The sequence below is a fragment of the Microcaecilia unicolor genome, chromosome 1, assembly GCF_901765095.1.
Source record: "Microcaecilia unicolor chromosome 1, aMicUni1.1, whole genome shotgun sequence".
NCBI lineage: Eukaryota > Metazoa > Chordata > Amphibia > Gymnophiona > Siphonopidae > Microcaecilia > Microcaecilia unicolor.
Genome location: NC_044031.1, coordinates 579,668,187 through 579,682,455, shown reverse-complemented (window position 1 = coordinate 579,682,455; position 14,269 = coordinate 579,668,187). Strand labels below are relative to the sequence as shown.

The 14,269-nt window shown below is 46.4% G+C and overlaps 1 protein-coding gene across 2 annotated transcripts in view; it reads right to left on the bottom strand.

Moving 5' to 3' along the window:
• TBC1D31 (TBC1 domain family member 31) overlaps positions 1-14,269 on the bottom strand; it is a 266,141-nt gene that overhangs the window by 109,836 nt on the left and 142,036 nt on the right. For both annotated transcript variants that reach the window (XM_030218673.1, XM_030218679.1), the window contains exon 12: positions 9,795-9,928. In XM_030218673.1, the coding sequence (XP_030074533.1) occupies positions 9,795-9,928 (134 nt within the window). The remainder of the gene's footprint in view (positions 1-9,794; positions 9,929-14,269) is intronic.

The window sequence follows — 14,269 nt, the reverse complement described above, 5'->3', positions numbered from 1 at the left end:
AAGAAGACAAAAGCTGTGGAGACTAAAGCTGCACCTGTGTGACTGGTTCTTAATATTTCCCTGTTCTATAACTCCTAGGGTGCACTCTGCTGTTGTATTTTCCAGTTTGTGGATGATTCAGTGAGTGAATGCCTTGTAGGCTGCCATGTGTCATATATGTCTGGGGATGCCTGATCTAAAATGCCGTTTGGATGTGGACCAGAGCAAGTGATACAGGAGGGGTGTGGATTTTCATTACTCCATTTAAGTTTGGAATGTGTGTGGGGATGGGGGAGTGTGTGTTTTGTTTTATTTCTATTTATTACCTTTAAAAGTGGACTAAAATGGATACTATGCCATATTACTCTAGTCTAACAAGAAGGTGGGAGGGGAGAAGGGGGAAGAGAGGAGGAGGAGAGGGGAAGGGAGGGGAGAAAGGGGGAGGGGAAAGGAAAGGAGAAAGGGGGAAGGGAAGGGAGAAAGGGGAAAGGGAGGGGACCTTGTTGAGCAGTGTCTGGAGATATAGCACAAATTAACATGTTTCCGAATATTGACTGCAGCTTGACGCTTAGGGACAAATCCCACCTGGTCAAGATGTAAAAGATCAGGCAATAACTGCCCCGAACACATTGCCAACACTTTGGCAAAGATCTTAACATTCACATTTAGTACCAAAATAGGCCTATAGGACTGACAATCATATGGGTTCTTACCCTCTTTAGGAATAACCAAATCCCAAACATCCAACATTGTAAGAGGCACACATCTCCTTCATGCACCTCATTCATAAGTCTCGCAAGCAAGGATGACTGCAGGTATAAAAGTTTTCTAAAATTCAACTGGGAGCCCATCCAAGCACAGCGACTTACCAGACACCAGGGCCCTAATAGGCCACCAAACCTCCTTAGAGGTGACTATTGCATCCAAACCTTCCCACTGAGTGGTAGAAGGAGAAGGTAGATCTGAACACTCCAAAATACGACTGAACATCACAACACCGTATCTGAGGATCTCTTGTATACAGGTCAGCTAAAAATTCCCAGAAACTATCTCGAATGGGACCAGCTTTACACAAGAGATGCCCAGAGCGATCTTGGAGTTTCCGCACTAAACGATCCGAATGGGCCTTATGCAATTTAAAAGCTAATAAAGAACTAGCCTTACCAGAATAATCCTAATGGTTCTAGGTCAGAGACACGCAGCCATGAGAATCTGTGCATCCCCACACCCATGACAGAGTCTGGATGCAATGTCAAAAGTGTCCTAAGTGCCCCTGGCCCGATTTTCTGCACTCCAGCTGCTTACCAGCCAACTAGCAAAGCTCAGCAGCCTGCTCCTGAGGGAGAGAGTCCACAAGACTAAGCGTACTGTGTAGCAAGGACTTCAAGTAGATGCTCATGTAGTGCTGTTAAGACTGGATGCAGGCAATAAGCATCAAGGCCTGACAAACTTTCCTCTCAAACGAGTCTAATGTCCAAGCATCTGTACCTGGGGGAGCCGGTGCATGAGTCTTGTAACTCCTATCTCATTTGAGGGCAGATTCAACTATCAGAATGGTAAGGCAGATGAGCCCTCTTGAATCCAGGAGCCTTCTGGATGTGGTACTGTTTATCCATCTTCTTGGGTGCAACCTGCACTGAGAGGGGAGAATAGCCTAGTGGTTAGTGCAATGGACTTTGATCCTGGGGAACTGGATTTGATGCCCACTGCAGCTCCTTGTGACTCTGGGCAAGTCACTTAACCCTTTATTGCCCCAGGAACAAATAAGTACCTGTACATACTATGTAAGTCGCTTTGAATTTAGTCGCAAAAACCACAGAAAGGCGGTATATCAATCATGACCCCTTCCTTAGGAGGCAACAGCGGATGATATAATGATCGCTACTGAGACTGTGAAGGACTGAAGTTTTTAAATCACGTCACTGCACTAGTAGTGGAAGAAGCCGAGGCAAACTGCTGCATGGAACTTTAACAGAAGCATTGCAAGTGCCAGAGATCTTCAGCCCCAAGCTAAGTTATTATGCTTAAAAACTTTTTGCTTGACCATTTTCAAATAGACATAGAACTAGCACTAACAGGGGCTAAAATTAAAAACAATTATACATAAGAGTGCTGAAAGGAGAGAGGGAGGGCAGTGCGATGGTGTATAAGAAACCATACATTGTGCAGCAGACCAGCCGAAGCACGATGGTATTTGACTGAGCACTTATATATCGCTAGAATATAGCATAGACACATAAGTATTCAGTAAGAGGCACAGACGAACACATTTATAGAGCACAGCATAGAGAAAACGGGAAAAAAATGTTCATAAAGTTATAACGGTTTTTGCAGTACTGAAACTCATAATCCAGGACAGACATCTTCTGCCCTGGGCTCCTCCTCCGTCACCAACTTAAATAGGATGGCCAAAGCCATCTGCTTCATGAAACCTGTGAACGAGAGACCCTCAGGTGAAGATTTATGTCTCTCTAGGTGGGGAGGGATCAGAAGGGAGGCCTTTGTTTTTTTTTTCTATTGGGGTTATGGGGGAATAAATGTATATGGGAGGAGGGAGGGGAGATGGGAATAGGGGGACTGAGCTGGGAGGGGCGGATTGAGGAAAGCCTTACCCACTTGCTGGCAAAAGGATTTCTATGTTGTATGCTGCACTGCGAATTTCTACTATACACCATGTTTAGTTTGGGTGGGGTTTGGGTGGGCTGGTGGCTGGGACAGCCCACTATAACTCTCCTACAGAATTACTGTTTGAGACATGTCCTAAGAATAGGTGTGACCTATTGATGAAGATCGTCACATGGAATGTAGGGGAGGTATTTCCTCCCCCATTAAAAGATCTAAAATATTACATGTTTTGCAGCAGCACCTTGCACTGTTGCAAGAAACACTTCTATCAGATGCTGAACATTGAAGCGATGGTGGGTGGCGGAGTGTGTGGCTTCCCCTGCTGTTAATAAAAGGGGGGGGGAGTGACGATTCTCTTCTGCAGGGGGATTCTCTTCTGTACGGGGATCATTTCCAGCTGCTCCACATAGATAGGGAGGGACAGGTTGTCATTTGCAAGGCCACTGTACAAAGGCAGAGTATTACACTATGTAATGTCTACGCCCTAATCAGTTTAGTCAGGCCTTTTATAAACCTCTATTGGATCACCTCCTGCTCTATGATCAGGTGCCCTTAGTGGTGGGGGATGATTTCAACACAGTATGGGACCCACTTCTGGACAGATCTCACAGCTCCCAGGGGGATCTCCCCCCCTCCCCGTTGGGGCCTGCTACGTTTCTATCAGATATTGGCTCTTCTTGATGTATGGTGAGTTTTACATCAGTTTGACCGGGATTACACACATCTTTTTTGAGCCCACTCATCTCAGTCACGGATAGACTATTTATTAACATTGTAGTCCAGTGTGCAAAGGGTAGAGATAGGTCCCTGTGAAATTTCGGACCATGCTTTAGTTTGGATGGATTGGCATTGTGGGTCTCAATAGCAGGGTCCCCTGTACTGGAGATTTCCCCTTTGGTTAACAAACATGGTCAATTCCAGGATTTCCTATTGCAAAAATGGAAAGCGTACAAGCAGAAAGCTCATGTAATACAACCAATATTATAATGGGAAGCAGCTAAAGCAGTGATGCGTGGTGAGCTTATAAGTTATATCAGTCACAGGAGGAAAGCTTGAGACAGTGAAATTATTCGGTTGGAGCGTCAGGTATGAAGTGCCCATCGACGCTATGGTGAGACTACCAGTGAGACAAACAACACTTGTTGGAGATTCAAATCTCGCTCAATGAGCTTTTACATCAGCAGATGGTTAAAACTCTGGCTTTTTACAAATATTGTCCTTACCTGCAGGGGAACAAGGGGGAGGGGGGCGTGCCTGGTATTTCTTTCGACTGGGCCCCATAGGATTCATACAATACACACAGCAGAGGATCGATTGTTTCACACCAATCGTGATTATCGCAGCCTGCTTCCATACCCACTTAAACAGCCTTTACGATACACCTAGGAATGAAGGCCTCTAAGGGGAGCAATACTTAAGAGGGTTTGGCTCTGCCGTGTATATCACCTGTTGGAAGGGAGGCCCTTGGGTCCCCCATCTCTCCAGAGGAAGTGCTTTGGGCCCTAAGAAAGTGCCCGCTGCTTAAAGTTCTAGGATCTGATGGCTTTTGAACAGAATTCTATAAGCTTCTGGGAGATGAGGCAATTCAACCGCTGACTCATATTTTTAATGCCCTTTTCACTTTGGCTCACTTACCGGGGGATTTACACGTGGCTCACATTGTGGTTCTTTTAAAGCCGGGAAAAGATCCATTGTTACCGGATTCATATCATCCGATATCATTATTGAATGTGGAAACAAAGATCCTGGCTAAGGTTCTGGCTTACAGAATGGCATGCTTCCTGCCTATTTTTCTGCATGAAGCCTAGGTGGGGTTTGCTCAGGGGCTCTCTGTGGCTAAAAATGTTTGTAAAATCCTTGCTTCCCTAGCACACCAGGAGTGCGATTTATATGTGTCTTGTATGCCAATCCTAGGGCAAAGGTAGTGGTTAATGGATTTGCATCAGAGGCTTTTCTATACTTTGGGGTACTCGCCAGGGATGCCCGCTCTCTCCATTATTATTTATCCTTACACTGGACCCTTTGATCCGAGACATCTATGCTAACCCAGAGACTAGGGGGGGGTGGACCTGGGTGCCTATTGTTTCAAGCTTGCTGCTTTTACGGATGATCTCTTGGTGCATCTAGTAGACCCTTTGACTCTTTAGCTGCTTTACTGGAGAGCTTCTAGAAACACGGAGACTTTGCGGGTTTTAAGTTGAACCTCCAGAAATCAGTGGTGCTGCTGTCTGATGATACAGTCCAGCGACTCTGGGGGCATAATTTCTTTCTCCGCTGGGTGACTGGCACATTTTGCCACCTTGGTGTGCAGCTAGGCATAGACTCGAGGGACCTTTACTCCATAAATGTTTCCCAATTCTTGGAAAAGACAAGATGTCAGTTGGACGTTTGACACATATTACCTCTGTCCTTGATGGGAAGGAAAAATCTGATCTAGATGATTTTGTTTCCTAAGTGGCTCTATTTACTTCAAACTTTTCCCCTACGGTTACTGAAAAAAGGATCTAACTATTGAATAGGCTGTTAGATTCTGTTGGGCGGGGAAGAAAGCCACGATCGGACTGGATAATTGGGATACGGGTAGTCTTGGTTTACTTAATATTAGGCTTTACAATATAGCATGCCTCTTATGCCATTTATCTGATTGGATTACTGGGGGTCAGGATTTTTAAGAGAGAGCTTTATTTTCTCCTTACCACTTTCTCTCCCTACCAGACAATTCTATGCCCTTGGAGTCTAAGTGTGCCTCTCCGTCCTCTACGAGAGGCATGGAAATTTTTACTTGGTTTGCTGGAAGGTGATCTGTTTGATACAGATCAATTGCCTCTTTATGGTAATATTGCTTTCTTGCCCGGAAGAGAAAATCATGTATTTGTCAGATGGGAGGCTAGGGGATTGCTTCTATTAGAACATGTGATCACCCCGGAGGGCACACTGGGATTGAGATCATCATAGATATCAGGGTATGGGGAGACCACTTTGCATATTGTCAGCTGAAACACTATTATAGCAGTTTATCGTAGGCAGCCCTAGGGGTGAGGATGGGGGAGAAGCTAAGGGCTTTTTTTTTAGCTCTCTGGCAGAAGAGAGGTCATCTATTGCAGGCCTTCATAAGGCACTTAGTGGTCAAATGGGGGAGAAGGAGTATGGATAGCTGCGAGATAGATGGGAGTGGGACCTGGGTACCTCCCTGGTGGAACTAGAAGATACTTGTAGCTCTAAGGAAAATGTCACAGATAGTGAAGAGGTCTACATTGCAGGAGACGCACTTTAGATTCACACATAGGGCTTACATTTCCCAGCTGCAACTATTTCATGCAGGGCTGTTGCCCACTGCACAGTGCCTTAAATATGCTGCAGAGGAAAATTCATTTTTCTATTCTTCCTGGAGCTGCTGGAAAGTTCAGCTTTTCTACAGTGAACTCAACCAGTATCTAGGGCATGTCCATCATATGATGATTTCTTTAGTCCCTCAGATTTATCTGTTGGGGGCAGTGAATATTGAGACTCTGAGAGGGAAAGGGAAACGTCTATTTCGAAAATTGAGATTGGTGGCAGTTAAATGCATATTGAAGGCTTGGGAGAATCTGCAGAAGCTCCATGGTTCTGGAGTTGGAAGAATCAGGTGCATGCTCTGGCCCTGTGGGAGACTCAGGATGCTCATTTGGGAGGATTTCATTAACACATTGACATCATTGGGTCGTAGTTCTCTGTTAAATAAACTATGCTTATAAAGGATTGGCAGGGGAAACATACTGGGGGTAGGATAAGGGTGGTATAGTGGGGGCCCCTCCCCCTTTGAGTTTGGTAAGTTCCAAGAAACCAAAAGGAACCTGGTCTCCTGGTATTTGTCCTTCTGGGGATAAGGTTTGGATCCACCCCGTTTTAATAGGTTTTTCCCCTGGTTCTGTTGAGCAATGCATTGGGGGGCGGGGGGAGTTGTGGAAGGGGCTGTGCTTTGGGAAAGGGAGTGGGTTTCTTTTTCTTTATATAAGCAAAGAAACAATGAACAGGTTTTCCCTTTTCTGTACATATCTCTGTATAATTATGTTTAGTACTGATACTATTCTATACATTTGAAATGTATATTTGCATTGGTTGTTCTCTTTGTGATCAATACAAATTGTTGAAACTAAACATGTTTTAGATTCTTCTCTTTTTCAGGGGGTTGTCCAGTTTGTGATGCTGTCAGTTATTGATTATTATAACATTGTATACTTAGGATTGCCAGATAAACAACGGAAAATACTGCATAAGTGCAAAATTGACATTTGGTGGTGCCAGTTTTGAGCATGCTATGCCTTAGTTGATGAAATTACACTGGCTCCCCTGTAAGGTTAGGGTTGAATTCAAGTTGTTGTCCTTAATTTTCATGGCATGGACCCTGGTTATCTTCAAAACTTTGTTAATTTATATCAACCAAGAAGAACCCTTAGGTCAATTCACGATATTAGACTGATAATTCCTAAAAAGTCTACATGTCAATTAAATAGGACTTAACAGGACTATATTAGGAAAGGGCTCTGAACTTTGGAACTCTCTGCTGTTAAATATCAGAGTTATATCAAATTATGTGAGTTTTAGAAGTACTATGAAGACCTGGTTATTCCAAAAGTTCTTTGGAACCTGATATTGTGATTGACTGCATGGGTATATAGGTTTGTTCCTTTTTTAAGCAGGTCTTTTACTAAGGTGCGCTAGCGTTCTTAGCTCACGCTAGAAATCAACTTGCACTAAATGCTAAGATGCCCATTATATTCCTATGGGCATCTCAGCATCTAGTGCCAGCTGATTTTTTGCACAAGCTAGAGATGTGTGGTAGCCCTGTTAGTCCACTTTTAAAGGTAATCAATAAAAATAAAACAAAATAAAACATGGAAAAGAAAATAAGATGATACCTTTTTTATTGGACATAACTTAATACATTTCTTGATTAGCTTTCAAAGGTTGCCCTTCTTCGTCAGATCGGAAATAAGCAAATGTTGGTAGATGACAGTATATATGAACAGGGGCGTATCTGAGGTTCGGCGGTAGGGGGGGCAGGGGCTAGAGTGAGGGGGCACATTATAGCCCCCCCCCCCGCCGTCAACCCCCCCCCCCCCCCGCCGCCGTTAACACTCCCTCCCTCCCCCGCCTACCGCCGTCACCTACCCCGAGGTCCGCTTCCTCCGGCTTTTTAAAATATTGCTTCAGCTGGCGGGGACCCCAACCCCCCGCCAGCCCAGCCACGGTCTTTAACTTTTTCATCCTCGTCGTGCAGCGCGCTGTGAAAGCTGCATGCACCTTTAGATCCAGTTGGATGGAGTCTGACGACGCAGCACGTTGTAATGTCAACATGCTGCGACGTCAGACTCCATCCAACTGGATCTAAAGATGCATGCAGCTTTCACAGCGCGCTGCACGACGAGGATGAAAAAGTTAAAGATCGCGGCTGGGCTGGCGGGGGGTTGGGGTCCCCCGCCAGCTGAAGCAATATTTTAAAAAGCCGGAGGAAGCGGACCTCGGGGTAGGTGACGGCGGTAGGCGAGGGAGGGAGGGTTAACGGCGGTAGGGGGGTCCGGGGCAAAATCTGCGGGAGCCCAGGCCCCTGTGGCCCCACGCAGATACGCCCCTGTATATGAGCGAAACATCAAAGCATTTCAGTGACAGTCTATATGTATGAAGACAGGGGATGAGTGCACAAGCTAAAAACTCTAGCATATCTTAGTAAAAGACCCCCTAAATTTTATATTTATATTGTTTTTCTTGTATATTGCTTGTTCATTTCATTATGTCATATTCTGCTTGAACAGAAATAGTTATATGCAGATCACAAGTGCCAAAATGAAATTAACAGGGTATCTCCCTGAAATATTTCTCACTGGATCTTGTCTATCTTCTAGTCCTGGGGGAATTCTGAGCAAAAACAATTTATAATTTTTTCCCTAGAAACCACCACAAAGTTTTGAAAATGTTAAACTATATTTGTTGCTGACTCCCTTGACCTAACCCCACCCCTCTGAAAACCTCCACAAAATGCAGACAGAAGTATACATACTGTGGAAAAATGTGTGAACTTCTAGTTACATGGAAATGGGCACTTTTCAAAAAGGGCAGGGCAACAAAAGAACAATAACCCTTGTGGTCAAACAGACGAAACAGTCACAACAAGGGTGACAAAAGAAAAGGCAGAAGATGATGTCTCAACTAACACTCCAGTGATTTTAAGAGGTCTACATTTTTTTTGTATTCACAACAGCAAGATACCAGATAACATCTGCTACATATTGGGTTCAGCTACACATCCTACTTGAGACTCCTGAGGAAGGCCCTTGCGGGCCGAAACATGACTCATGTCAAGTCTTGGATGGTTAATAAAGGTGTTGAGACATCATCTGCTGCCCTTTCTTTTGTCACACTTGTGACTGTTTCATTCGTTCACGTTTCAAAAAGCCATTTTACCAAGGTAAATCAATATTTACCTGGATAAATGGCTTTTGAATACCGCTTTCAATGCCATCCTATGTTTACAAATTGAAAGGAGTACAAGTCCTCTTTCTGAGTTATTAATTGTAGGCAAAACTCTTTAAGCTAAGCATTCATTATTTCACTAGTTGCTGTAGCACCCTGATCAAAGCATTACTACCTTCAGTTTTTTCCGGTTAACATTATACAGAAACACAGACCATATGGCCTATCTAGTCTGCCCATCCATGACCTATCCAGTCTGCCCATTCATACTATCTACTCTCCCTATCACTCCCTTAGAGATCCCAAGAAACTTGTAGATTTAAGTTGCAGACTCCCCACTGCTATCCACATGTCTATTCTATCTGGTTTCAGCTTAGTTCTCTTATGCTGCAGGATAACACAATTCTTTATGAACATGTCTTGAAAAACAAGGATTTCGATTCTTTTCAGTCCTTTAAGTGCTGACCCACCTCCACCAAATAAAAAGCAGATACCAATGGCATAGGATTTCAGTGAAGGGCATGATAGAACTGTTCAAACTACAGCCTTCATAAAAAGTGCAATACAAAAAGAAACAAATTACAGTTTGGCCTATGGATAGAAAAAAAGCTTGCGTTTTCACTGTAGCTAGTCCTTTAAACTTCTGATCAGGAAAACTGAAAATGAAGTGGGGGAGGGGTGGAAAAAACAACCTCAAGTTGAAATTTCTCAATGTAGTCAACATCCATTTGAGACACTACCTGAGAAGTTATACCACGATTTTCAAAATGCCGAAGAAGTTCCTTATCATGGTGGACCAAAACATTCTCGACCATACTAAGGATGTTGATTGGAGGATTTGGGAAATAGTCAAACCAATGCTGACACCAATTAACTGCATAAAGAATAAAAAGAAGTAAATTCAGTTTGTTATCAGATTCATTGCTATCAGAAAAATTACTCATCTCTTTCATGTTTGTTGGCCTTGCAACTTTAATAAGGTAAAAATGGAGACAATCCTCTTCTTCAGTGGATGAAAGCTATGCTATAATTAGTACACATACTATTGTGATTAGACTGAAGGTTATCTGTCTTTAGCCAAAAGGAAAACTCCTACAATTGTTCCAAATTCTTTCAGAACTATGTGAAGAAAACTAAACTTTTGAGAAAGTTAGCCTAAGATACTGCACCTTCACATCTGAATAGTACAACAGTTTAAAAGTAGCAAATCAAGTTCTGAACTATAGTATACCTAGGCAGATTCAATCCTGCTTCACCTAAAAGAGAATGCTACATACCTGTAGAAGGTATTCTCCGAGGACAGCAGGCTGATTGTTCTCACTGATGGGTGACGTCCACGGCAGCCCCTCCAATCGGAACACTTTCTAGCAAAGTCCTTTGCTAGTCCTCGCGCACCGCGCATGCGCGGCCGTCTTCCCGCCCGAACCGGCTCATGCCGGCCAGTCTCATATGTAGCAAGACAAAGAGAAGGGAACACACAACTCCAAAGGGGAGGCAGGCGGGTTTGTGAGAACAATCAGCCTGCTGTCCTCGGAGAATACCTTCTACAGGTATGTAGCATTCGCTTTCTCCGAGGACAAGCAGGCTGCTTGTTCTCACTGATGGGGTATCCCTAGCCCCCAGGCTCACTCAAAACAACAACCATGGTCAATTGGGCCTCGCAACGGCGAGGACATAACTGAGATTGACCTAAAATATTTACCAACTAACTGAGAGTGCAGCCTGGAACAGAACAAACATGGGCCTAGGGGGGTGGAGTTGGATTCTAAACCCCGAACAGATTCTGAAGCACTGACTGCCCGAACCGACTGTCGCGTCGGGTATCCTGCTGCAGGCAGTAATGAGATGTGAATGTGTGGACAGATGACCACGTCGCAGCTTTGCAAATCTCTTCAATAGTGGTTGACTTCAAGTGGGCTACCGACGCTGCCATGGCTCTAACATTATGAGCCGTGACATGACCCTCAAGAGCCAGCCCAGCCTGGGCGTAAGTGAAGGAAATGCAATCTGCTAGCCAATTGGATATGGTGCGTTTCCCCACAGCCACTCCCCTCCTGTTGGGATCAAAAGAAACAAACAATTGGGCGGACTGTCTGTTGGGCTGTGTCCGCTCCAGATAGAAGGCCAATGCTCTCTTGCAGTCCAATGTGTGCAGCTGATGTTCAGCAGGGCAGGAATGAGGACGGGGAAAGAATGTTGGCAAGACAATTGACTGGTTGATGGAACTCCGACACAACCTTTGGCAAGAACTTAGGGTGAGTGCGGAGGACTACTCTGTTATGATGAAATTTGGTGTAAGGGGCCTGGGCTACCAGGGCCTGAAGCTCACTGACTCTACGAGCTGAAGTAACTGCCACCAAGAAAATGACCTTCCAGGTCAAGTACTTCAGATGGCAGGAATTCAGTGGCTCAAAAGGAGGTTTCATCAGCTGGGTGAGAACGACATTGAGATCCCATGACACTGTAGGAGGCTTGACAGGGGGCTTTGACAAAAGCAAACCTCTCATGAAGCGAACAACTAAAGGCTGTCCTGAGATCGGCTTACCTTCCACACGGTAATGGTAAGCACTGATTGCACTAAGGTGAACCCTTACAGAGTTGGTCTTGAGACCGGACTCAGACAAGTGCAGAAGGTATTCAAGCAGGGTCTGTGTAGGACAAGAGCGAGGATCTAGGGCCTTGCTGTCACACCAGACGGCAAACCTCCACCATAGAAAGAAGTAACTCCTCTTAGTGGAATCTTTCCTGGAAGCAAGCAAGATGCGGGAGACACCCTCTGACAGACCCAAAGAGGCAAAGTCTACGTTCTCAACATCCAGGCCGTGAGAGCCATGGACCGGAGGTTGGGATGCAGAAGCGCCCCTTCGTCCTGTGTGATGAGGGTCGAAAAACACTCCAATCTCCACGGTTCTTCTGAGGGAACCAGATCTGACGCGGCCAAAAAGGAGCAATCAGAATCATGGTGCCTCGGTCTTGCTTGAGTTTCAACAAAGTCTTCCCTACCAGAGGTATGGGAGGATAAGCATATAGCAGACCTTCCCCCCAGTCCAGGAGGAAAGCATCCGATGCCAGTCTGCCGTGGGCCTGAAGCCTGGAACAGAACTGAGGGACTTTGTGGTTGGCTCGAGATGCGAAGAGATCTACCAAGGGGGTGCACCACACCTGGAAGATCTGGCGCACTACTCGGGAATTGAGCGACCACTCGTGAGGTTGCATAATCCTGCTCAACCTGTCGGCCAGACTGTTGTTTACGCCTGCCAGATATGTGGCTTGGAGCACCATGACGTGACGGCGAGCCCAGAGCCACATGCTGACGGCTTCCTGACACAGGGGGCGAGATCCGGTGCCCCCCTGCTTGTTGACGTAGTACATGGCAACCTGGTTGTCTGTCTGAATTTGGATAATTTGATGGGACAGCCGATCTCTGAAAGCCTTCAGAGCGTTCCAGATCGCTCGTAACTCCAGAAGATTGATCTGCAGATCGCGTTCCTGGAGGGACCAGCTTCCTTGGGTGTGAAGCCCATCGACATGAGCTCCCCACCCCAGGAGAGACGCATCTGTGGTCAGCACCTTTTGTGGCTGAGGAATTTGGAAAGGGCGTCCCAGAGTCAAATTGGTCCAAATCGTCCACCAATACAAGGATTTGAGAAAACTCATGGACAGGTGGATCACGTCTTCTAGATCCCCAGCAGCCTGAAACCACTGGGAAGCTAGGGTCCATTGAGCAGATCTCATGTGAAGGCGGGCCCATGGGAGTCACATGAACTGTGGAGGCCATGTGGCCCAGCAATCTCAACATCTGCCGAGCTGTGATCTGCTGGGACGCTCGCACCCGCGAGACGAGGGACAAGAAGTTGTTGGCTCTTGTCTCTGGGAGATAGGCGCGAGCCGTCCGAGAATCCAGCAGAGCTCCTATGAATTCGAGTTTCTGCACTGGGAGAAGGTGGGACTTTGGATAATATATCACAAACCCCAGTAGCTCCAGGAGGCGAATAGTCATCTGCATGGACTGCAGGGCTCCTGCCTCGGATGTGTTCTTCACCAGCCAATCGTCGAGATATGGGAACACGTGTACCCCCAGTCTGCGAAGTGCCGCTGCTACTACAGCCAAGCACTTGGTGAACACTCTGGGCGCAGAGGCGAGCCCAAAGGATAGCACACAGTACTGGAAGTGACGTGTGCCCAGCTAAAATCGCAGATACTGTCTGTGAGCTGGCAGTATCGGGATGTGCGTGTAGGCGTCCTTCAAGTCCAGAGAGCATAGCCAATCGTTCTGCTGAATCATGGGGAGAAGGGTGCCCAGGGAAAGCATCCTGAACTTTTCTTTGACCAGATATTTGTTCAGGGCCCTTAGGTCTAGGATGGGACACATCCCCTGTTTTCTTTTCCACAAGGAAGTACCTGGAATAGAATCCCAGCCCTTCTTGCCCAGATGGCACGGGCTCGACGCATTGGCGCTGAGAAGGGCGGAGAGTTCCTCTGCAAGTACCTGCTTGTGCTGGAAGCTGTAAGACTGAGCTCCCGGTGGACAATTTGGAGGTTTTGAGGCCAAATTGAGGGTGTATCCTTGCCGGACTATTTGAAGAACCCACTGATCGGAGGTTATGAGAGGCCACCTTTGGTGAAAAGCTTTCAACCTCCCTCCGACTGGCAGGTCGCCCGGCACTGACACTTGGACGTCGGCTATGCTCTGCTGGAGCCAGTCAAAAGCTCGTCCCTTGCTTTTGCTGGGGAGCCGAGGGGCCTTGCTGAGTCGCACGCTGCTGACAAGAGCGAGCGCGCTGGGGCTTAGCCTGGGCCGCAGGCTGTCGAGAAGGAGGATTGTACCTACGCTTGCCAGAAGAGTAGGGAACAGTCTTCCTTCCCCCGAAAAATCTTCTACCTGTAGAGGTAGAGGCTGAAGGCGGGAGAACTTGTCGAATGCGGTGTCCCGCTGGTGGAGTTGCTCTACCACATGTTCGACTTTCTCTCCAAAAATATTATCCGCACGGCAAGGCGAGTCCGCAATCCGCTGCTGGATTCTATTCTCCAGGTCGAGGCACGCAGCCATGAGAGTCTGCGCATCACCACACCTTGAGCAGCGGCCCTGGACGCAACATCAAAGGTGTCATACACCCCTCTGGCCAGGAATTTTCTGCACGCCTTCAGCTGCCTGACCACCTCCTGAAAGGCCTGGCTTGCTCAGGGGGGAGCTTGTCCACCAAGCCCGCCAACT